The 21781-nt window shown below is 59.7% G+C and overlaps 1 protein-coding gene across 1 annotated transcript in view; it reads right to left on the bottom strand.

The window, feature by feature from the left end:
• LOC135885891 (motor neuron and pancreas homeobox protein 1-like) overlaps positions 1–8954 on the bottom strand; it is a 31077-nt gene extending 22123 nt beyond the window's left edge. Inside the window, exon 1 of the mRNA XM_065413815.1 lies at positions 8519–8954. Within this exon, the coding sequence (XP_065269887.1) occupies positions 8519–8954 (436 nt within the window). The remainder of the gene's footprint in view (positions 1–8518) is intronic.
• Positions 8955–21781: the final 12827 nt, after the last annotated feature.

Genomic DNA, 21781 nt, shown 5'->3' with positions numbered 1-21781 from the left:
AACAGACCGAAAGCAGACAGGCACCGAGCGGTGACTATGCCCCGTCTTGCAGGTGTTCAGATTCTGCCCAGTAAATGTGATTAGAAGAGTGAAATTCACCCCTTTGCCAAAGGCTGCCCCAAGCCCAAGACACTCCATAACCCCACTTTGGCCCCTGGGGCTCAAAGGGCGTCTCACCCTCAGGCCAGCCTTCGGCAAAGCGGTGAATTCCACCCGTGAGTGAATGTAGTCGTATTTATCCCCACGAAGTATGAAAATGCAGCCAGTTAACACCTGATGCTTTGTAAATGCAACACCAAGTACAAGCTGTAAATGGATCTGTCTCCCCCCCACACACACCCCACACTTCTGCCTGGGGAGGAGAGAGGAAACATTCCATAGGAAGGTGCCTATCCCCAGAGAACGGCCCCACGGCTGTCTTGGCCCGATCATGAGGTGTTTCATTTCAGGAGATGGGAGATAATGGGGCTTTTCCTTTTAACTCTCCATTTCTACACCATTACTCATCCGGCTGGGCTTTTAATTAACCAGATTGCCTGGCTGTATTTTTTGAAATGGGCTTTGAAGTTATTAAATCACTAAACTTACATCATAAATCCATGCTTTTAATAGCCAATTCATCAAAGAATCGGGCTTCGTTTTAATGACTCGGGACCTAATCCTGCACAAGCAGGATTTCCATTGACTTCAATGGGAGATACAAGGGCAAGGACAGACCTGAGACACAGATCTATAAATATCTATTCCTCTCAACTAGAGAGAAAACTCAGGACAGAACAAGGTCCCAACACCTTAGCGCTATAGGCCTGGGGTGTTGGCTAATATGCTTGTAACGTATGTTACCAGTCCCACTCTACTAGCTGGTTCACTAGAGGACAACAGCCTACTACTGAGGCATGTTAATAGAGTTACACTGGAATTATATATTGGAATTGGAAAAGGTTCAAAAAAGGGCAACAAAAATGATTAGGAGGAAGGAACAACTTCCATATGAGGAGAGATTAATAAGACTGGGACTTTTCAGTTTGGAAAAGAGACGGCTAAGGGGGGATATGATAGAGGTCTATAAAATCGTGACTGGTGTGGAGAAAGTAAATAAGGAAGTGTTATTTACTCCTTCTCATAACACAAGAACTAGGGGTCACCAAATGAAATTAACAGGCAGCAGGTTTAAAACAAACAAAAGGAAGTATTTTTTCACACAACACACAGTCAAACTGTGGAACTCTTTGCCAGAGGATGTTGTGAAGGCCAAGACTTTAACAGGGTTCTTAAAAGAACTAGATAAGTTGCTGGAGGATAGGTCCAGCGTATTAGCCAGGCTGGGCAGGGACGGTGTCCCTAGGCTCTGTTTGCCAGAAGCTGGGAATGGGCGACAGGGGATGGATCACTTGATGATTCCCTGTTCTGTTCACTCCCTCTGGGGCACCTGGCATTGGCCACTGTTGGAAGACAGGTGTGACGAAGTGGGGGATTTTCTTGTTTTCTGTGGAGTTTTCAATGGTTTGCATGCGGAGGGAGTGGGACTCAGTGTCCCTGGGTGTTACTGGTTTAACGAGGTGAGGGGAGAGGGAGTTTGTTGTTACAGAGGACCGGAGAGAGGACTTGGGACCCCAGCCAATGGCCTGGAGGATGGATACCCCAGCGACCGGACCCGGAGGCCCAGCTGAGGAGACGCAGCCGGTTCTGGCCAGTGGGCGGACAATGGGCTGCAGAGTGAGGACCCAGTGACCTAACCAGCCGGTTCCAGCCAGAGGAGAGGAAGGAGGAGGAGAGGAAGCCCCGGTTTACGGCCCTGTTTACCTGGAGAGAAGACAATGGACAGAGGCGGGGCCTGGGATCTCAGATGCCCAGCTGGGAAGCAGGGGGGCTCTGGGCTGGAGAGAGGGGGCAGGCAGAGCCCACCTGGATGCAGGGGAGACTGGGATGTGCTGGGCTGAGGGAGGCCAGGCCTGAGGCCCTGAGAGTTTCCGGTGCTGGGTTCAAATGCCCAATAAACCCTCCTGTTTTACACTGGCTGAGAGTTGCTCTGGTCTAGAGAACAGGGGGGGCATCATCCCCTTCGGGGGTGGAGGCCGCGGGGGCCCAGAGCGAGGGGACTCCCTGAGGGGGCCCAGGGCAAGAGACAGACATGCTAAGGCTCAGAGAGGTGCGGCTCCAGGAGGTAGAGGGGCCTGACCCCAAGAGAGAGTGGACCCCCGAGAAGGGTTGTCGCACTGAAAGGGGTTCCCCCCACGGACCGCACGGGGCCAAGAGTGGGCACGACCTGTGAGTCCGTGACAACAGGACACTGGGCTGGATGGACCTTTGGTCTGACCCAGTCTGGCCGCTCTTATGTTCACTGTTAGCTTCAATGGTAGAGGGCTGTTTTCTGGTACTGCAGGACCTGACTTCAAAGCCTGCTAATGCCCCATTGCGGGGAGGAGTCGTTGCAAATTACGGTTCTGTTATTGTCACAACTAGAGCAGAGCAAACTGGGGAAGAAGCGACCAGTGAATATTTGTTTCAGTTTTTTCCCTGCAAATATCCACAAAATGGAGAGTCACTAGCACAGAAACATGTAAATGTGAAATTTAAGTTTGAACATTCCTCAGAAGCAAAATTCAAACTGTATGTTCAACTGGCCCATTCCCAGTCTGCACTGGCCGGGTTAGCTCTGCGAGCCACGTGGACCAGGACCAGAACAGCACCACGGGACCCGTGTAACAAATTACCAGTAGGAACTATTCCCAAGCCGCTAATGGTCTGCAGAGCCAGGGTCACTGGCTTGGGCTGTTTACAAAGAATTGCCCCTCGTGGATCAATCCCAGAAACGGGCTGGCTGGTCACGTACAAGAGGAACGGCCACGTTCTGACTCATTCACTGTGACTCACGTGCTCAGCTACAGTCAGGCCTCAAGGGGGACCCACCAGCCACAGGGTGAAGTGACATGGGTCAGCCCAGTGCCCCTTGTTCCTGCTCCAATTGAAGCCAGGGGCAAAAGTCCCCTTGCAGCCCTCAGCCGTCCCCGGGCAAAACCTCCACACAATCAAGGAGCGATTTGCCTGAGGATCCAGCCCCTCTAACAAACTCTCCAATGTGTTGCACATCCCAGCGCCGGGCATGGTGCTCGAGGAACCAGGGATGAGCTCCATGGACACAGAGCTAATGATCAGCATTGTCAGCCTGGTCTCTGAGGCCCCCGTCAGTCCCCTCCAAGCCACCCAAAATGCTGCCAACAAAGTCACCTTGGCGGCCTGTCAATTCAACCGCCTTGTCAGCCTCTGCCAATAGTCACCAGCTCCCTTCGCTGCCTGCAGCAAGCGTACACGGCATGCGCCCCCCTGCAAGGCCCAACGCCTTGAACTGTATGAGCAGATCTCCTGGTGCATTCCCGCTCCTCTCTTCCCAGCCTCCCTTCCCTGCCCCCTATGCGGCTCCGGTGGGCGGAGAATCAGCCCGAAGCTTCCTGGCCATCACGCCCCTCCCGGGCTGGTCCGTGTTAGAAAAGTTGCAGTGGTGAGTTCAATCAAGCTCCCTACAACCCCCGACTACAGAGACACTGAAACGGATTTAAATCAATGTAACTTAAATCGACACGTGACCAAAATAAACTCAACTGATTTCAGAGATTTCGCCCGGAACCAGCGGGTTTGCATCTCAGAAAGTCTCTACAACTGGGCTGGAACATTCGTTTTGCTCTTCCCCCCCCCCCCCCGCCCCCGGCATGGGGCTGAGCGCTCCCCAGGGGCAGGACAGAGTCCAAAGGAACCAGCTTCCCCCTGAGAAAACTCCTTCCCACCATTGATTCTACCTGCCTGGGATTGGCTCGTGTGTGGCTGATGCCACACAGCCACCTTTGGAACAAGTTGGGGTGGGGGGATTCCCCGTCACTGACCATTTGTCAATCAGGCCTGGCTGGGGTAACAGCTCTGCTCTGGGGATGGGGGGGGGGCAGTTCTCTGGCCTGCCCTATACAGGAGGTTGGACACGATTCTTTCTGGTCTTGGCATCTCTGCCACTGCTGGCCTGTCTGCGGCTTATGGGCTGGTATCCTCCCCTCCCCCCCGGTTACTGTTCAGTGTGTTTAAAGTACAAACATTTAGTGACCCCCCCCCCTTCATTGTCTAGAAACTCGGCTACTTTCACCCCAGCCTCCCCTTTCGGCCCAGGACTGATCAGCGCTTCCCAGCCTGTCCCCCCGCGGGGTCCAGAGGTTGTTAGCACCGGCTAGAAACCGGTCCGACCCGCTCCCTGTTCGCTGCGCCGCCGGGTTAATGATTAAGGCGCTGGGGCAGGAGGATCCCCAGGCGGGTCTCACCCTGCCCCGGGAGGCGACGAAGGGGTCTCCCCCGCCCAGAGCGACCCGCCGCCGGCCAGGGAACCACTGAGCCGCTGGCAGGAGCCGCAGGGGAACTGAAAGCAGGCTCCGGGCTGGAGAAAGACCCACACCCCGGGGAAGATCCACACGGCGGGTTGCTCCCCTCCTGCTCCGGGCTCGGACGCGCTGGGGCGGCAGCCGTTTTACACCCATTCCCAGGGGCCGCGCCCAGCTCCAGGAACCCAGCCCCGGGAGAGAAACACGGGGACACGCCGCGCTGAGGCCCGGATCGGGCTCCTGGGAACGCCGCTAGTCCCGAGGGGAGCAAAGGGAACGGACACCCCCTCCCCCCGGTGGTTCTCAGTGTGAACGGCCCCAGATGCGCTCCCCGGGGGGCTGGGCCCCCCTGCGGGGAGCTAGAGCGGGGGGTTCCCGCTGGCTCCGGGCAGGGAGCCCAGGTCTGAACCACGCTGCGGACAAGCAGCCCCGTCCTTCCTCCGCTGGCGGGCCGGTGCTGGCCCTGCAGACCCCCGGCCGGGGTGGGGGGCAGATCGCGGGCGCTGGGGGGGACCAGCTGGGAGCTGGTCCCCCTGCCCCTCACTCCTGAGCCCGGGCGCCACGAACCGACCTACCCACATTCCCGGGAAATCCGAGATTTGGCTGCGAGTGAAACCTGCGTCAGGGAGTGGCGGAGAGACCAGCGCACCGAATAACCCCCGAGGCGGCCGGGCCCGTTCACAAGGGGACCAGGAGCAAAGCCCGGAGCCGGGGGAGGAATGGGCAAGGCGTGTGCCGGCCGGGCGCTGGATAGACGCGGGGGGGGGGGGCAGACCGAGATCATTAACAGTTCGCTTCGAGTTTGGGGGGCTGCGGTCGGTTGACCGGGCCAGGGACCGGCTGGGGAGCGAGGCTGGAAAGTGGGTTCCCGGTAGGTGAGGTTTTGGGGAGCGGAAACCCTCGATTTTCCCGCCGCTGCCTCCTGAAAAGCTTTGTTTTAATTAGAAACGAAAGTCCGGACTTTGGGTCCCGGAGCCTGGCGGGGGCAGGTGCTGAAGCCAGTGCGGGGTCCGAGCGAGGCTGCCAGGCCCTGGGCCAATGGCCCGGTGCGGCGCAGGACGCTGTTAGTGCGCAGTAATGCAGGGATAGACATGTCCCGTGCGGGGCGCCTCGCGGGTCTCTTCCCGCTCCTGCTTCGTGTTCGAACAGCGGGACCCCCGGGAGCAAAGAGCGGGGGGGTCTTCGCAACCCCGCCCCGGCGGTCGTTTCAGTCTTTACGCAGAAAACCGGCGTTTCAGAGCGGGGTCAATACTTTCATTGGGTGGAATTTGGCTTCCCCAGGGGCACGGAACTGCCGGGCTGGAGGGCTCGGAGAGGGGCATTTCGCCTGGCGCTGCCTGGCCCAGGAGACGGACCGAGGGGGCGACGGAAAATGAGGAATTGCAGAAAAAAACGTTTCGATTCTGGGTTGCAAAGCTGGCCCCGCCCCCGCCCCCCTCGCCCTCGGGAATCGGAGGGACCCAGCCCAGGAGCGGGCGGTGGCCTGAGGCCGGAGGGTTTCCGGGCGGTTCTGCCCAGAAGGTCCCGGCCTGGTTTGGTTGCGGATTCCACGCGCCGCCCTGTGCAGATTTTGAACCTCCGGGGCTCCATTTTCCCGGCTGAGGCACCCGGCCCGGCCCGGCCCCACCCCGCAGGGCGGGTCCCCGCGGCTGCCGGGGCACCGGGACAATTCGTTAATTGCAAGAAAAGCGCCGCTCTCGGCAAGAGAAAACTGTTGGCTGAGGCGCGAACTCCCGCGGGACCCTTTCCCTGCCCCATCCACTGCGCGCAGGTGTCCGTCTGTCTGTCTGCCTGTGTCTGTCTGTCCGCCTGTGCCTCTGTCTGTCTGCCTGTGTCTGTCTGTCCGCCTGTGCCTCTGTCTGTCTGGCCTTCCATTCCTAGCTCCTGCTGCTCGCTCGTTTCGGCAGGTGATTTTAATTTTTATTTTTTGTAATTTCCGCTGAATTCTGAAAATGTGCCGGCGGCAGCTCGCAAGACAGAGGCCCGGTGCCCCCCGATCCGTCTACACTTCATTCCTCGATCATTCTGCCGGACTATGAGATCATTGCCGCTAAACAGAGAGAGGGGGTGTCCGGGGATAGATAGATAGATAGATAGATAGATAGATAGATAGATAGATAGATAGATAGAGGGGGTGTCTGGGGATAGATAGATAGATAGAGGGGGTGTCTGGGGATAGATAGATAGATAGAGGGGGTGTCTGGGGATAGATAGATAGATAGATAGATAGATAGATAGATAGATAGATAGATAGAGGGGGTGTCTGGGGATAGATAGATAGAGGGGGTGTCTGGGGATAGATAGATAGATAGATAGATAGATAGATAGATAGATAGATAGATAGATAGATAGGGTGAATGGGGATAGATAGATAGATAGGGTGGATGGGGATAGATAGATAGATAGATAGATAGATAGATAGATAGATAGATAGATAGATAGATAGATAGATAGATAGATAGATAGATAGAGGGGGTGTCTGGGGATAGATAGATAGATAGATGGGGTGTATGGAGATAGATAGATAGATAGATAGATAGATAGATAGATAGATAGATAGATAGATAGATAGATAGAGGGGGTGTATGGAGATAGATAGATAGATAGATAGATAGATAGATAGATAGATAGATAGATAGATAGATAGATAGGGGTGTATGGGGATAGATAGATAGATAGATAGATAGATAGATAGATAGATAGAGGGGGTGTATGGGGATAGATAGATAGATAGATAGATAGATAGATAGATAGATAGATAGATAGGGGTGTATGGGGATAGATAGATAGATAGATAGATAGATAGATAGATAGATAGATAGATAGATAGATAGATAGATTGATTGATTGTATGGAGAAAGAGACTAAAATAGTCAGATCTTTACAATCTAATCTATCTACCCCGCACCCCCGTCTGTCTCTCGCAAGGATCCCCTAGTCCGGCAAACTGGGGGAGGGATGGGAGTACAGGACCAGGTCACAACGCTGCGCTTTGCGGTGTTGTTGTGGCCCGGTGGATCCCAAGACAGTAGAGAGACAAGGTCGGGGCAGGTGATAGGTTTGGGGCCAGCTCCTGTGGGTGGGGGCCGGGCTTTGGAGCCGCGGGGGACCCGCAGAAGAGCGCGGCGAGGCTGACAGCTTGTCCCTGGCCCCAGGAGAAGTGGGCCCGATAACGGAGATGGCCGCACCCAGCCGCTGTGCGCTACAAACCCTGTTCTTCCCATCTCCACCCGCAGCTGCTGCGCCGGGCCGCAGCCCAGCGAGCTCCGGGCTCGCGCCTCTGCTGCGCTCCGGGCACGGTTGTGATCCGAAAGCTCGTTTATACGGACGTTGCAAAATCCGGAGCAAAATCCCGACCCCCAGCAGCTGCCTTCGAGTGCCCTGGGGCCGAGGGGGCTGGGCCCGTGTCCAGGGACCTGCCTGTGACTCGGGACTAGCCAGGCTCCGGGTGCGCGGGGCCGGCCGTGTCTCCGAGCGGACCCTGCTTCGCTGGCTCCTTTCGACCCCTGCGCTCTCTGCCGGGTTTCCGCGCTCAACTTCTCTAGGCCAGAGGCGCAGACGGGGCCTTGCCTCCGGGGATAAGGCCCCGGGGCCCTGGTGCGCAAAGCGCACGTGGACCCTAGACACGCTGGTGCCTTGCACCCCCTATCGCGTCCCCGAGGCCCCCCAGGAAGAAACACCCCACGGGGAACCGCCGACACTCCCCTCCCCCCAGCGCATCCGGCTCCCCAAACTCTCCCAGATCCCGGCATTCCTGGGCCCTGGCACCGGCTCCGAGCAGCGCTGGGCACCCGGGACCCCTCGGGGAGGCGGTCCGGGGGGATATCAGCGGGCAATGGGGGGACCCATCAGAGAGACATTTCCCCCGCGCCCTGGGCAGCGCGGCTGGCGGTGGCCGGGTTTTACGCCGGTTTCCCCACGTGGGATTCCCCGCTTCCCACCTCCTCCTCCGGCCTGTTTCGAGGTGCCTAAAAACCCTCCCTTGAGGGCCTGCTCCCAGCCTCTGCCCCGCAGCGAGTGCGAGCCGGGGAGCCCGGAGCAGACGCACGAGAGGGGGGTTCTTCCCCAAGGGTCCCCGGGAGTTCGCTCCCTTTAGGGAAGTTACTGGTCGCTGCGCCCTGGGCCCCCGGTCTCCTGCCCCCCTGAGAGCTGTTACTCACCGTGGAAGTCCGAGAGCCGGGGGACCATCATTCCAGCGCGGATCCAGTGCTCCAGCGAGAACGATCCAGCCACTGCCGCGGCCTTCAGGTGCTCCGGGCCGGGCTGAGGCAGGTGGGCGAAGCCGGGATAAGGGAAAGCCGGGTGCTGCCCCCCCAGCGCCCCGATCGAGTACAGGGGGGGCGGGTACATGGCCGGCAGGGCGCTCAGTCCGGGAGGAGGCAGATGCAACAAGCCGGGCTTGGGGATGAATCCCGGGGCAGGCAGGGGGGCCACGCCCTGGGGCGCACGGGGAGAGGGCGTCTCGGTGCGGGCACAGGAGCCGGGGCTCCCCGCCGAGCTCCCGGGGCTCAGGCCCTGCGGGGAGGCGCTCGGCACGGGCCGGGGGGGCTCCTCAGCCAGGAGGGCGTCGATCCGAAAGTTCCTGGACTTCTCCATGGGGGCTGCACGGCCCGGCCCGGCCCCCGGCCCCCTGCGGACCCGGCGCCCTCGGGAGAGACGCGGGGGGCCCCTCGGCCACCCCAAGTCCCGCAGACTCGCTGCTCCCCCGGAGGCAGGAGCTCCCCGCGGCGGCTTCACTCCTCACTGGACCGTCCGCAGCCTCCTCCCAGGGCAAGCCCTGCCTCTTCTCCAGGGGGCCGCCCGGGTCCCTTCACCAGGGCTCCCGGTCCCAGGGCGCCTTCACCCCCAGCCTGAGCGCACCTACAGCGGCTCCGCCGGGATGGGGGCCCCGGCGCTGGAAAGTTTCGCCGCTCGAGGGCTGGTGGCTTCTTTGCAGTCACCTCCCTCTCTCCTCCTCCTCCTCCGGCTCCTTCCCCCCCTCCCCTCCCCCCCCCCGGCTTCCTCCCCCTCCCCCCCCCCGCCTCTGGACAGCCTCCCCCCCCCCACCCCCCTGCCTCTGGACAGCCTCCCCCAGGGTGCTTCGGGTTCATCGCCCCTCCACCTGCCCCTTTGCTCCCGGGCTCTCACTGCCCCCCCCCCCGCCCCCCGCGGCCCCGCTGCTGTCCCCAGGCTTTGGACTCCTCCCTAATGCACGAGCGACTCCCCCTTTGCGGGTCGGATCCGAGCCAAACTCCAGTTTGGAGGAGGTGGGATCCGGAGGGCGAGGCTGGGAGACCAAGGGCAGGTGAAATGCAAACTCGGGGCCTGACCCCGGCCCCGTTATGCCAATGCCCAGATCCCCAGGCCTGCAGGGCCCCGGGGCGGGGGGGGCGCGGTGCCTTTGGCTGGTGGAGAGACGGGAACCAGCAGGACACGGAGAACGTCAAACCCCAAACGAATTCCGTGAATTTTCAATCCGAATCTCCATGAAATTTCAACGCGAATTTAAACATCCAGGCGGCCAACGGGAACCGGCGAGATCCGAGTAACAGACTCGCCAGTAACGGGAGGGCGCTTAATTAATTGTTACTATTGCTGGGGGGGGGGGCTCCTTAGCTCTGAACTGCGTTGCAAAGAGAGACTCAAAATATGTCGCTAACTGTAAAACACCCCTCCAGCCCCCCCCCCCCCCCCCCAGCCCAGCGCCGCGCCCCGCAGACGGAGCGATCCAAGTTGCTTGGGGCAGGTCAGTTGCTCCCCAGCTCTAGTCCTGGTACTCGCCGTGTCCCCCGAGTCCTGCCCCCTGCCTGGGGCTGGCTGTTACTACCCGGGCCAGGCAGCCTCCCACCTGCCCGGCTCCGCTCCTGGGCCGGTCCAAGCGAGAGCCGGACCCAACGGAAGTCTGGGGTCGCTGGCTCTGGGTCGGGTTCGAGAAGGAGACTGAAGCCAGCTCCAGCCCCGCCTGTCTCGGACTCAGGTCACCAGCGCAATGACTCGCTTGCGGGGTTTTGGGGGCGCATCTCCGCCCCCCTCCCGCTCCAGCAGCACTAGGGAGGGGTCTGTGCGTGTCACGGGGGGGTGTTGTGTTGATCCACCTCTTGTGGCACCAGCCACAGCCCATTCCCTGGGCACGGGCCACACGCCGGTTTCAGGCCCAGGAGCTGGAGCGAAATCGGTTCGGGTGCCGGTGTCTCGGGGGAACAACGCGCCCCCGCCCGATAATCCCACAGCGACCTCGCGCTAATAGTGCAGCGTCGCTTTACACGCTCGCCTCGTGGCGATTCGCTCCGGGACTGGTCTAACCCGTAGCAGACCCCGTGTGAACGGAAGGGCAGCGCTGGCTGGAGGAGCAGCGGCCCCTGCTTTGGGGAGAGAAGAGGTGTCCGTCTCGCTGGCTGGCTGGCTCCTCCGAGGGGCGAGGGCCGTCCCTGGCCCCCCGCCTGCGCCAGCGCCGAGCCCAGCCGGGCCCTTTGCCTTTGGTTTGCGCCACACTCCCAGCTACCCGGGGGGATGAGCCATACCCCGCCCGCAGTGCCGGCTGCACAGGGCCTGCTCTCTTCCTCCCCTCTGCCCCGTCTCCTCCGCGCTCCGCTTGCCCGCTGCCCCCTCTCCACATTCCTGCCTTGACACGTCCCCGCCCTCCCCCCGGCGGAGCCGCTAGCCTGGGGGTAATGGGGGTCATTAGCGCCGGACTCCACTGACCCCCTTCCCGGGGCTCCCGCTCACGCCCGGTCCTGGGTGTTTCTTTTCCCACACAAACGCGCCTTTCTCTGACCCCAGAGATTATTCACGCTGTTGACTTTCGATCGGGGGAGGTGTTTCACCTTTGATCTGAGCGCTTATTTTCCTTGCAAAAGTCTATACAGGCGCTAAATTACCCCCTTGCAGATAAGGGCGAAATTAATAACGAGCGAGATGTTTGTAGAACTCCTGCCTGGCTTGTTTGCCAAATGTTGGGGGGGGGGGGGGGTCAGGCAGACACTGGCCCAGGCTTCCCTAGAAGAGTTTGCCTGCGGAAGGCCTGCAATGCTCCCAGGCAGAGGCAAACCGCAGCTGGCCAAGGCCTCCGCGGGAGACACCTGCCTGCAGGAGCCAATGAGATCCCTGGTGAGGAGAAGGCAGCAGAAAAGGCCAGAAGGTGAAATTCACAAGCCTGTCTCTACCAATCTACTCCAATCACACCAAACCTGCATCGAGAGCCGGGCCGGACTGGTCAGCCCCAGGGTCCATCCAGCCCCGACAGCGGCCAGGGCCAGGGGCCTCAGAGGGAATGAACAGACCAGGGCCATTATCGAATGATCCGCCCCCACCCCTCCACTCCCAGCTTCTCAGAGGCGGTTTCCTTAAACCAGGGCAAACCCGTGTGTGAATGTTCTTAAATCGGTTTAGAAATGGTTTATCTCCTCAGGCCATGTCTACACTAGAGGGCTAACAGTGGCACAGCTGTAGGGGCTCCCAGGTAACTGCTCTGTGCTGATGGGAGAGAGCCCCCCCCCCATCATTAAACCACCCCTAAGGAGCGGCGGGAGCTGCGTAGGCAGGAGATGCTGTCCACACCGGCCTTCTGCCAGGGAAACTTACCTCAGGCAGGGGAAAAAACTGTTTTTTCCACACCCCTGAGTGACATAAATTATACCCACGAAAGCTTATGCCCAAATAAATCTGTTAGTCTTTAAGGTGCCACCGGACTCCTTGTTGTTTTTGTAGATACAGACTAACACGGCGACCCCCTGATACATAAATTATACCGACAAGAGAGCTAGTGTAGACAGTTAACCCAGGACACGTTTCTAGACAAGGCCTCGGGGGTCCAATGCTCCCGATTGTAATAGACAAGGAGGAGGAGGGAATCTTTCATTGGCGGACGCAGAGCTCTGCTTCAGGTCCTCTCCGGAGCTCCAAAGCTCCTCTCTTGCCCCAACAGAAGTTGGTCCAATAAAAGCTATCCCCTCCCCAACCTTGTCTCTCCAATATACCGGATTCTGCTCTGCTGCTGTTTTGAAGGGCATACGAACATAAGAACGACCAGACTGGGTCAGACCAAAAGTCCATCCAGCCCAGTATCTGTCTACCGACAGTGGCCAATGCCAGGTGCCCCAGAGGGAGTGAACAGAACAGGGAATCCTCAAGTGATCCATCCCCGTCACCCATTCCCTGGCAAACAGAGGCTAGGGACACCATCCCTGCCCAGCCTGGCTAATAGCCATTGATGGACCTTTCCTCTATGAATTTATCTAGTTCTTTTTTGAACCCAGTTATAGTCTTGGCCTTCACAGCATCCTCTGGCAAGGAGTTCCACAGGTTGACTGTGCATTGTGTGAAGAAACACTTCCTTTTGTTTGTTTTAAACGTGCTGCCTATTAATTTCATTTGGTGACCCCAGCACTTTCTTATTTACTTTCTCCACACCAGGCATGATTTTATAGACTTCTATCATATCCCCCCTTAGTCGTCTCTTTTCCAATCTGAAAAGTCTCAGTCTTATTAATCTCTCCTCATACAGAAGCTGTTCCATACCCCTAATCATTTTTGTTGCCCTTTCCTGAACCTTTCCTGAGTCCAATATATATTTTTTGAGATGGGGTGACCACATCTGCACACAGTATTCAAGGTGTGGACGTACCATGGATTTATATAGAGGCAATATGATATTTTCTGTCTTATTATCTCTCCCTTTCTTAATGATTCCCAACATTCGGTTCACTTTTTTGGCTGCCACTGCACATTGAGGGGATGTGTTCAGAGCACTAGCCACAATGACTCCAAGATCTCTCTCTTGAGTGGTAACAGCTAATTTAGGATTATGTTTTCCAATGTGCATTACTTTGCATTTATTAACATTGAATTTCATCTGCCATATTGTTGCCCAGTCATTCAGTTTTGTGAGATCCCTTTGTAACTCTTCGCAGTCAGCTTTAGACTTAATTATCCTGAGTAGTTTTGTATCATCTGCAAATTTTGCCACTTCACTGTATAGCCGTGACAGGGCTGGCTCTGGGCAAGCCTTTCCCACACATCTCTGCCGATGCCAAGGGCTGGGCTATCAGGGGGCTGCAGGTCAGGAGTGAGGGGCATAGGTAGAGCTGGTGGGGGGGGAGCCCAGGGATGGGCTATCAGGGGGCTGCAGGTCGGGAGTGAGGGGCATTGGTAGAGCTGTGGTTAAAGGTCTAGTAAACATGAGCTATGAAGGAAGATTGGGAAAATTGAGTTTGTTTAGTCTGGAGAAGAGAAGACTGAGCGGGGACATGATAACAGTTTTCAAGTACATAAAAGGTTGTTACAAGGAGGAGGGAGAAAATTTGTTCTTCTTAACCTCTGAGGACAGGTGTGACGTTACCTGATTAAACTATGACTATATAAATCATTGTTGCAACTACCATTATATATTTGCAACAAATCTTGTGCAAAATGTGGCATGTAAGATGTCTATGAAAAGGTTATGATTGGCTGGTTAGGATTATGCTATCTGTAGGCATGTATCATGTTTGTATTTGAAGTTATGAGTATTGTCTCTATACCTGGATTTCAAACGTTTGCTCCTGGGGTAACTCCCACAGGGTAGCTAGCCAGCACATCTTGGAGGGACTCTTCAAATTGAGTCAGGGGCGTCAGGTTTGTATAATTTTTGGTGGTGCCCAGAACAGGTCCAAGTCCACCCCCCCCCCCCCCACACACACACACACACCTGCTTAAGGCTCTGGGAGGGAGTTTGGGTGCGGGAGGGGTGCGGGCTCTGGGAGGGAGTTTGGGTGCGGGAGGGGTGCAGGCTCTGGGAGGGAGTTTGGGTGCGGGAGGGGTGCGGGCTCTGGGAGGGAGATTGGGTGCGGGAGGGGTGCGGGCTCTGGAAGGGAGTTTGGGTGCGGGAGGGGTGCGGGCTCTGGGAGGGAGTTTGGGTGCTGGGCACGGCCGGCCCCAGAGCCAGGTCACCCCACCCAGGCGGCTCTTCCCAGTGGCACCGCGGCTGCCCACACTATGGCATCAGCCAGTGTAGCAGCCGCCCCACACTGCCTGCCTCCGGCTTCCGGCCTCTGACCTGGCCAGGGGGCAGGGCCTCAGAGTGGGGAGAGGTTTCAGGGTGGTAGCCGTGTTAGTCTGTATCAGCAGAAACAACGAGGAGTCCTTGTGGCACCTGAGAGACTAACAGAGTTATCTGGGGATAAGCTTTCGTGGGCTAGAACCCACTTCACCAGGGGCATGGAGTGGAACATACAGTAGCAGATATAGATACACAGCACATGAAAAGATGGGAGTTGCCGTACCAAGTGGGGGTTAGTGGGAGCTAACGAGGCCAATTCAATTAGGGTGGGTGTGGCCCATTCCCAACAATTGACAAGAAGGGGTGAGTATCCACAGAGCCTGCACTTACCTGAGGAGCAACAGGGGGCAGGGCCATGGAGAGGGGCGGGGCCTTGTGGCAAGGGGGGGCACAGGTCCCCCCAATTTTCTGTCTAGCGCAGCTCACTCCCCTCCCCGGGAAGAGGCTGGTGCCGGCACTAGCGTGCAGCATCCCCTACAACGCCATGCTGCATGCGGGAATCTCCGACTCCAGCAGCCCCCCCAGCACAGACACGCTGCAGGCAGAATCTGGTTCTCCAAGGGAAGCAAGGAGCTCTTCAGTGGGGCCGGCCATGCCATCCAGAGAAGGCAAATTGCCCCCGGCGGGAGCCGTCTCCAGCACACGGTGATGCCAGCAGCCAGGGCGATCGCAGCTGGGCGGGAAAACTTCCTCCAAGCAGGTTTCCGCTGGGAAATCCGTTTGGATTAAACCCGTTTTCCCCCATGAAATCGGCCCTGATTTTGACAGCCTTTGGCTCAGGAGGAAGAATGGGGAACAGCGTTCTGCCCTGTCTGGAACGAAATCGTCACTTCGGAATCTACTCTGTGTGAGCTACAAATTGTTTAAATAACAAAGGGGCCGAAACTGAAACAAAATACCCGCCCGCCAGTGCATGCAAGGAGCCAACACAGGTCTTTCCCCCAGATTTCAGTTCCTGCAGATCGTTCATTGTTGGCTTTTTCGTCCTGATTTGGGACAACATTTGGTTTCCACATTTTTCACGGGACAGGAACTCCGTTTTCTGGCCAGCTCCAGGGAGATGCCCCCAGCAAGCCCTGCCTGCGAGCGGAGACCCACTGGCTGGTGTCGGGGGGCAGTTCCATTGACTTCAGGGCTGGCCTGGTTCTCTCTCTTGCCTTGTTCCAGCTTGGCTGCATCCTGAGGCAGGTCTCTCCCATAACTGCTCTGTGTGGGCCCCGTTTCCTGTGGTTACACCGGCTGGAGGGCTGGGGAGTCTCCTGTGTAGGGCAGAGGCCAGAGACTGGGGCTTCAGCCCATCAAACCACCTGGTTCGCCCTTGCCCTGTGCCTTGTGCAGCCAGCAACAGCCGGGCAAAGCGGGCGGGACAGGCCAGCAAGTCACCCGCTGTGCACGGGTGTGAATGACTAGCACCCGGGCCAGGGATCCGATGGATTCGCCCCAGAGGCTCCCTCTTCGAGCCTGGCCCTGGCGCTCCCTGGGGAGAGGACATGGCTGGAGCCCTGCAAGCGAGAGGAGATTTGGAAAGAGCAGGTTAGAAAGCCAGCCAAGGGGAGCAAAGGGTGACCCTGCTAGCAAGCATGCTGCCCCAGCCCCAGGCATCCCTTCCCCAGGGCAGACCCCTCTGCGAATCCTCATCCCCAGCTGGACAATCCCAGAACGGCCCTTCTGGGGCTCCCTCTGCAAACGCCTCTGGGCACAGCTGGCTCCGCACGGTGTGCAGGGAAAGGAGGTTGAAGAGAACAAGGGGGCAGGAAGAGAGACGGGCCCCGGGCCTGCATAGATGAGAATCCCATTGACAAGGCAGCCAGCAGCAGGGGAGGCACCCAGGCCTTGATAGATGCCAGGACGGCTGATGAGTTCAGAGGCTTAGGGGTCATTAATCAGATCAGAGTTGGACTAAGGTGTCTGGGGTCTGATTAGCTTCATTTCCCAGCTCAGGAAGGAGGGAGCTGGCTTTCCCATCCATCAAGCCGGGAGTGACAGCACCTGGCCGCTAACTAACACTAGGGATTGCAGGAAGTGAAAGCAATCATGGGCTGGCCCCTTCCCCCTGCCAGCCCCCGCCCCAGGGCACAGCCAGGCCAGACCCATGTGAGAGCAGCCGTGTGCAGCCCTGAGCTCCTGGATTGTGGGCGGCAGCCGCAGGGTAGGTCTGGGACGGGGGCTGTACGCTCAAACGCCCGTTGTGCGTCGTAGTCTGTGCAGCTCCCTGGCCATGCAGGATGCTCACTGGGACGGGAACACAGCGCTGGAGGGGGCAGAGCCGGCTGGGAACAATGCGGGGCAGGGGGAGAGCAGGATGCAGACAGGATGGGTGCTGAGTTCCAGGCCACGTTGTCACCCCTCTGCCGAGTGGCAGTAGCTGTCAGGGCCTTGCACGTCAGTTTCCCATTGGAGAGGCAATCAGTGACATGGAGTCTGGATGTTTTCATAGTGCTGCTTGGTTACGCCCCAGTCCTGGGACAGAGGTGGTCACAAGGAGCATGCAGGTAAGTCCCCTCTTTCAGGGATTTCAGCCCGAATGCCACCCCCTGGTTCCCAGGGAGCAACTGCCCCAAGAACTGACTGTAGTTAGAAAGCAAACTCCCTGGCTGCTTGCAAGAGCGCCCTTCCCAGGAACGTGCACGACCACAAACTAACCACGAGGCAGCGTTCTGCCAAGGCCTGAGTGCCGCCTGAGCCCGGAGATGCTGGGTAACCTCACCACGCTCCCTTCATTGTACTGTCCTTAGGGGTCTTCGTCCTCCCGATCATGGCCACTGCTCCCAGCGCAGCTTCCTGGGGCAGGGAACCACAGTTCCAGCCCTGTGATCCATCCCACAGCGAGGTGTCTTTCTCTGGGAGGTTGGTTCATTGGCACAGCTGAGGGGTGAGGAGCAGGGACCGGGAACTAGACTAGCAGGGGGGTGCGGATCGGGATTGAGGGGCATTGGCAGAGGTACGTTCTGGGAGTTTGCCGATGCCTGGCTCCCAGCGGTCAGTGCCTGGCCCAGGTTGGACCCGCCGTTGTGAATTCCAGTGGCCCTAGGCTGCTCACCGGCACCCCCTCTGGATGGGGAGTGGCGCTGCGCTGCTGCACGGGGCAGCCACCCTCTCGGGCGTCTCTGCAGACCTGCCCTGCGCCTCCCCCCTCTCGGTGAGTCACAGGCCCCAACCTTTGCAAAGTCACCCCTGAAACGACAGCGAGGGCCACGGGAGGAAATCAGGCCCCGTGGAGTCGCAGGCGGAGCCAGCAGCTTCCCAGCCGTGGGTTCTGCACAGTGCGGCACGCACGTTTCTGCCCCCCAGGAGGCTGGGCAGGGTCAGCGTGGAGCTGGGGGGAGACCCCAGCAGTCCTGGCTCCCAGCTCAGTGCTCCGCCCACGAGGTCACGCTGCCGTTCACTGGATCAGCTAGACAGATCCCTGGCTCCACTGCCTTTCCAGAGGCCTTCGGCACCTCACAGGCCTCCTGGGAGCCAGCCCTGTGGTTTGGGAGTCTGCCTTGGGCTGCTGCCCCTCCTCTCTGCGCCACCTCCCGCTGGGTCCCTGCTAGCTCTGGAGTCTGGGAAGCCCCAGACGGCTGGTGGGGAAGGTAAATAAACCTCCAGCCCTGCAATGATTTGTGGCAAAATGAAGAACTGAGAAGTAACCTGTGACCATTAACCGGCCACAGAGCACGTGAGAAATCAGCTCTTAACCAGCTCTGCCCGGCCCCCACCACAGCAGGGCTGAGTCCACCTCCCAGGACTGGGGTACCCGCCTCTCGGGTGGACTCCCCTCTGCCCGGTGAGCAGGCAGCTCAGTACCCCTAGGTACCTGCTGTTCTCAGCCCCCCTCCCGGGCCCATCTCTGCGACACCAGGCCCACGAGCGCCCGGCACATCCATCGCCAGGCCAGTGCCAGGCGAGCAGCGAGCTGGGACTCCGGCGTTCCCTGCTGCCTTGTCCCCGTCTCTGATTCACCCACCTCTTGGGCACCTCAGTCCCACCTGCCGTGGGGCTCGGGCCGTGGTGCGTGCAGCGCCCTGCCCAGTGGGGCCTGAGCCCCCCCCCCCAGGCCGGTAGCCGCTCCTGCAATACAAATCATAGCAGACGGCAGGCTGCAGGGGCTGTGTCTGTACACCGCACACGTTAGAAATAAAATCCTAGGAACTAAGGGGCCAGGGCTGGAGGGGCCCGGGAGTCCGGATCCCCTGGTGCCAGTGGGTCCCTGCTGGACAGAGCAAGGGGGCTGGCCCAGTGGGTAGGGGCACCAGGCTAGAATTCCTAGGGTATGTCCACACCACAATAAAACCCTGCAGCACCAGGTCTCAGAGCCCGGGCCGGCTGGGCTGCGGGGCTAAAGATTGCAGTGAGGCCGTTCGGGGTCGGGCTGGAGCCCAGGCTCAGAGACCCACCCTCCGTCAGGGTTTCCCAGGGCTCCAGGCCCAGCCCGAACATCTATGCTGCAGTCGTTAGCCCCACAGCCTGAGCCCCGCGGGCCCCAGTCAGCTGCCCCGGGCCAGCCGCACCGCGGGTCTTCTGTTGCAGTGTAGACAAACACAGACATTTGAGGCCAGTCGGGATCATCCAGTCTGCCCCCCCCCGCCGTCCCCGCACACAAACCTATCCACTGAAATGAGACCCACAGGAGACCAGCCCATGATGTGCCACAGGCAGAGGAGAGGAGGGCGCGAGGGGCACCAGTGCCCGAGGCCCCCGTCATGGCAGGGCAATGCTGACGTGAGATACACCCAGATGAACCTGGCAAGTGACCCACACGCTGCAGAGGAAGGAGACAAACCCCCAAGGTCCCTGCCAGTCTGAGCTGGGGGGAAATTCCCTCCCCACCCCACATACGGCGATCAGCGAGACCCTGGGCGTGTGAGCCAGAGCCAGCCAGCCACACACCCAAGAGAGAGAGAATGCTCGGTGCCACCTCAGAGCCCTGCCCCTCCCCGCCTGATGGCCAGTCTCCAGCCGTGGCCAGCGCTGGTGCATCCAGGGCCAGGGCCCCAGCACAGACAGAGGTGATGGCGTTTCAGTTGCTGGGAGACAAGCCGTGCATAAAAAGCTGCTGCATTCCACCCCAGAGGTGGCTGCCTCTCAGTGGGGAGTGCAAAGGGATCGTGTCTGACAGGCCCGGTTCATGGGTCGCAGGGGGAGGGAGCAAACCTCCAGGTGTCTCCTCAGCACCGGGGCTTGGAGATGGGTTGTGACATGTCTCCAATTTTGCAGCCTGGGATAACAAGCCCAGAATTTGGCTGCGGCCTGCAGCAAACACCCCGTCCCCCAATCTGTCTGTCTGTCACCATCTGCCTCTGTTCACCTGCACGTCACTTTCCAGGAAAGTTGGCAAAGACTTTTCTGTCTTTGCCCCCCCCCCCCCCATTACCACTTCCCGGTGACCATTCCCCTCCACCACCAGCCACTCCTCCCCCCCCCCCCCCCGTCCCAGCACAAAGTGCTCACTCGTTCCATTTCCAGGAGATCCCCACACACACTTGTGCCAGGGAGGTGCCCACGGCCTGGCAGCGAGGGTGTGTGGAGCGCCCCCTCCCCCGGTGTGGCAGTGCCATTCGTCCTGAGTGAGCACGAAACGTCCCTACCCCAGAGCTGTCCAGAGAGGGCTCCCCACCCCCCACCTGCATCAGGCTGGCGCTGGCAGCTCTGGGCGCTGGCCATGGAGAGGGCAGGGGGAGCCTGGCACCGGGCCAGCGCGGGGCGTGGGAAGGGCCTGGGCACGCAGGGGGGAATGCAGCCCTCTGAGCCCTGGGCCGGGTTTCACGGGCGCCGACTCACAGGGCATCCCTTAAATCAGCCGCTTCTCCCAGGACCTTGGGCTCTAATTAATGTCAGCTCATTAGCAAGATAACAGCCATTTATTACCTGGCCTCTCTGGCTGCTGATTAACCCCTTCCCCAGCGTGGGGGGTGGCCACAGCAGGGGACCCAGTGCCAGGCCCTGGAGGCGCCTCCAGGGCAGGGCTGGCAGGAGGGTGGGGGCACTTCTGGGGGCAGGGTCTGGCTTGGGGATACATGAGGGAGTAAGCAAAGGCTGGAGGTGGTGATGCACAGCTGGGGTGTTCGGACTCCTGGGTTCTATTCCCGGTGGTGCCCTTGGGCAGGAAGGATGGGCAGGGGGCCTTGGGCCCACGAGCTCTGGGTCAATTCCCTGAGTGCCATGGACTCCCTGTGTGAATGGGACAAGGCACTTGGCCTCTCTGTGCCTCGGTTTCCCCTCTGTGCAAAGGGGATGACAGCCCTGCCCAGCCTCCCCGGGGTGCGTGAGGCTCGATCCGTTACAGCCTGGGAAGGGCTTTGAGATCTACTGATGAAACGCGCTCTAGAAGAAACAGGCACTATTATTAGCCCCTTGCCTCAGTTTCCCCACCCGTACCGTGGGGAGAATGCTCTGGCCCAGGCTAGGAGACCCGCCCCAGGCGAGCTTGCAGGGTCCCTTGCAGGGGGCTGCTGGGGCCAGACAGAGGAGTGTGGTGAGACCGGAGACGGGACTCTGGCTGGCTGGCTCCTCTTCCCTTGGGTACGGGCTCTGGCCCAGTGTGACAGCGCCTGGCGCTCATGGGACTGGTGGACTCTCCCAGCAGGATTGCTAGCTCCAGTTCCCGACGCCAGAGGCTGCCATGGCCCACCCCAGAGAGAGCTGCATTTCCAGGGGGTGCCTGTCTGCGTCCAAAGCCTGTTCCCAGAGGCACCCGCATAGCCCCACTGCCCTCCGAGCCCTGGCCTGCCCCACACAGCTCCTGAGCGCGGCACGTGCCCGTCTCGAGCAGAGGTGCGGGGCAGGTGGGAACGCAGGGGACCCCCATCCTGCTGGGAGAGGGAGCCATGCGGCCAGCGATGGGGGAGGGGATAAGCCTCCTCCCCCGCTGCCCATCCAGGAGGTGCCCTGGGGCGCTGCAGTGCCACGCGGCTCGGTGCAGAGAGCGAGGCCTGGGCCTGGCACGAGGGTTTTCCAGGGCCGGGCCAGAGCCTCACGTTGGAGCCAGCTGCACCTCTGCCCTGCGTCCCCCCATCCAGGGAGAGCGAGGGTCCCACGCTGAGACCCCCCGGCCCCAGGGAGGGGCCTGCCCAGCTTTTCTCAAAGCCCCCCACCCCCCCAAGTCACTGGTGGGGCTGCTGCCCCCCCACCCTCGCCCTGCGGGGATATCATCCCCGGGGACTGGAGCTCAGCCCTGCTCTCGCTGCCGGGGGCCGGGGTGACGGGACGTCTCTGGGGGGTGGGGGGCGGGCAGGGCTGCCCCTCTTCTGGCGACGGAGCCCGGCAGGGCCCGAGGCTGCGAGGTGCTGAGCTCCCTGCGTGAGGCCGGCGTGGGGCTGGGGCTCGAGCCCCCAGCTCGGTGCTAATGTTACTGAAGTTGCTCCACTCGGGTGGTCCTGTGGAACGCGTCGATGGGGGCCTGGGCCGCCCTGGCGCTGGCATCAGC

The sequence above is a fragment of the Emys orbicularis genome, chromosome 11, assembly GCF_028017835.1.
Source record: "Emys orbicularis isolate rEmyOrb1 chromosome 11, rEmyOrb1.hap1, whole genome shotgun sequence".
Lineage (NCBI taxonomy): Eukaryota > Metazoa > Chordata > Testudines > Emydidae > Emys > Emys orbicularis.
Note: the sequence above shows the minus strand (reverse complement) of the source record. Positions and strands in the feature narration are given on the sequence as shown.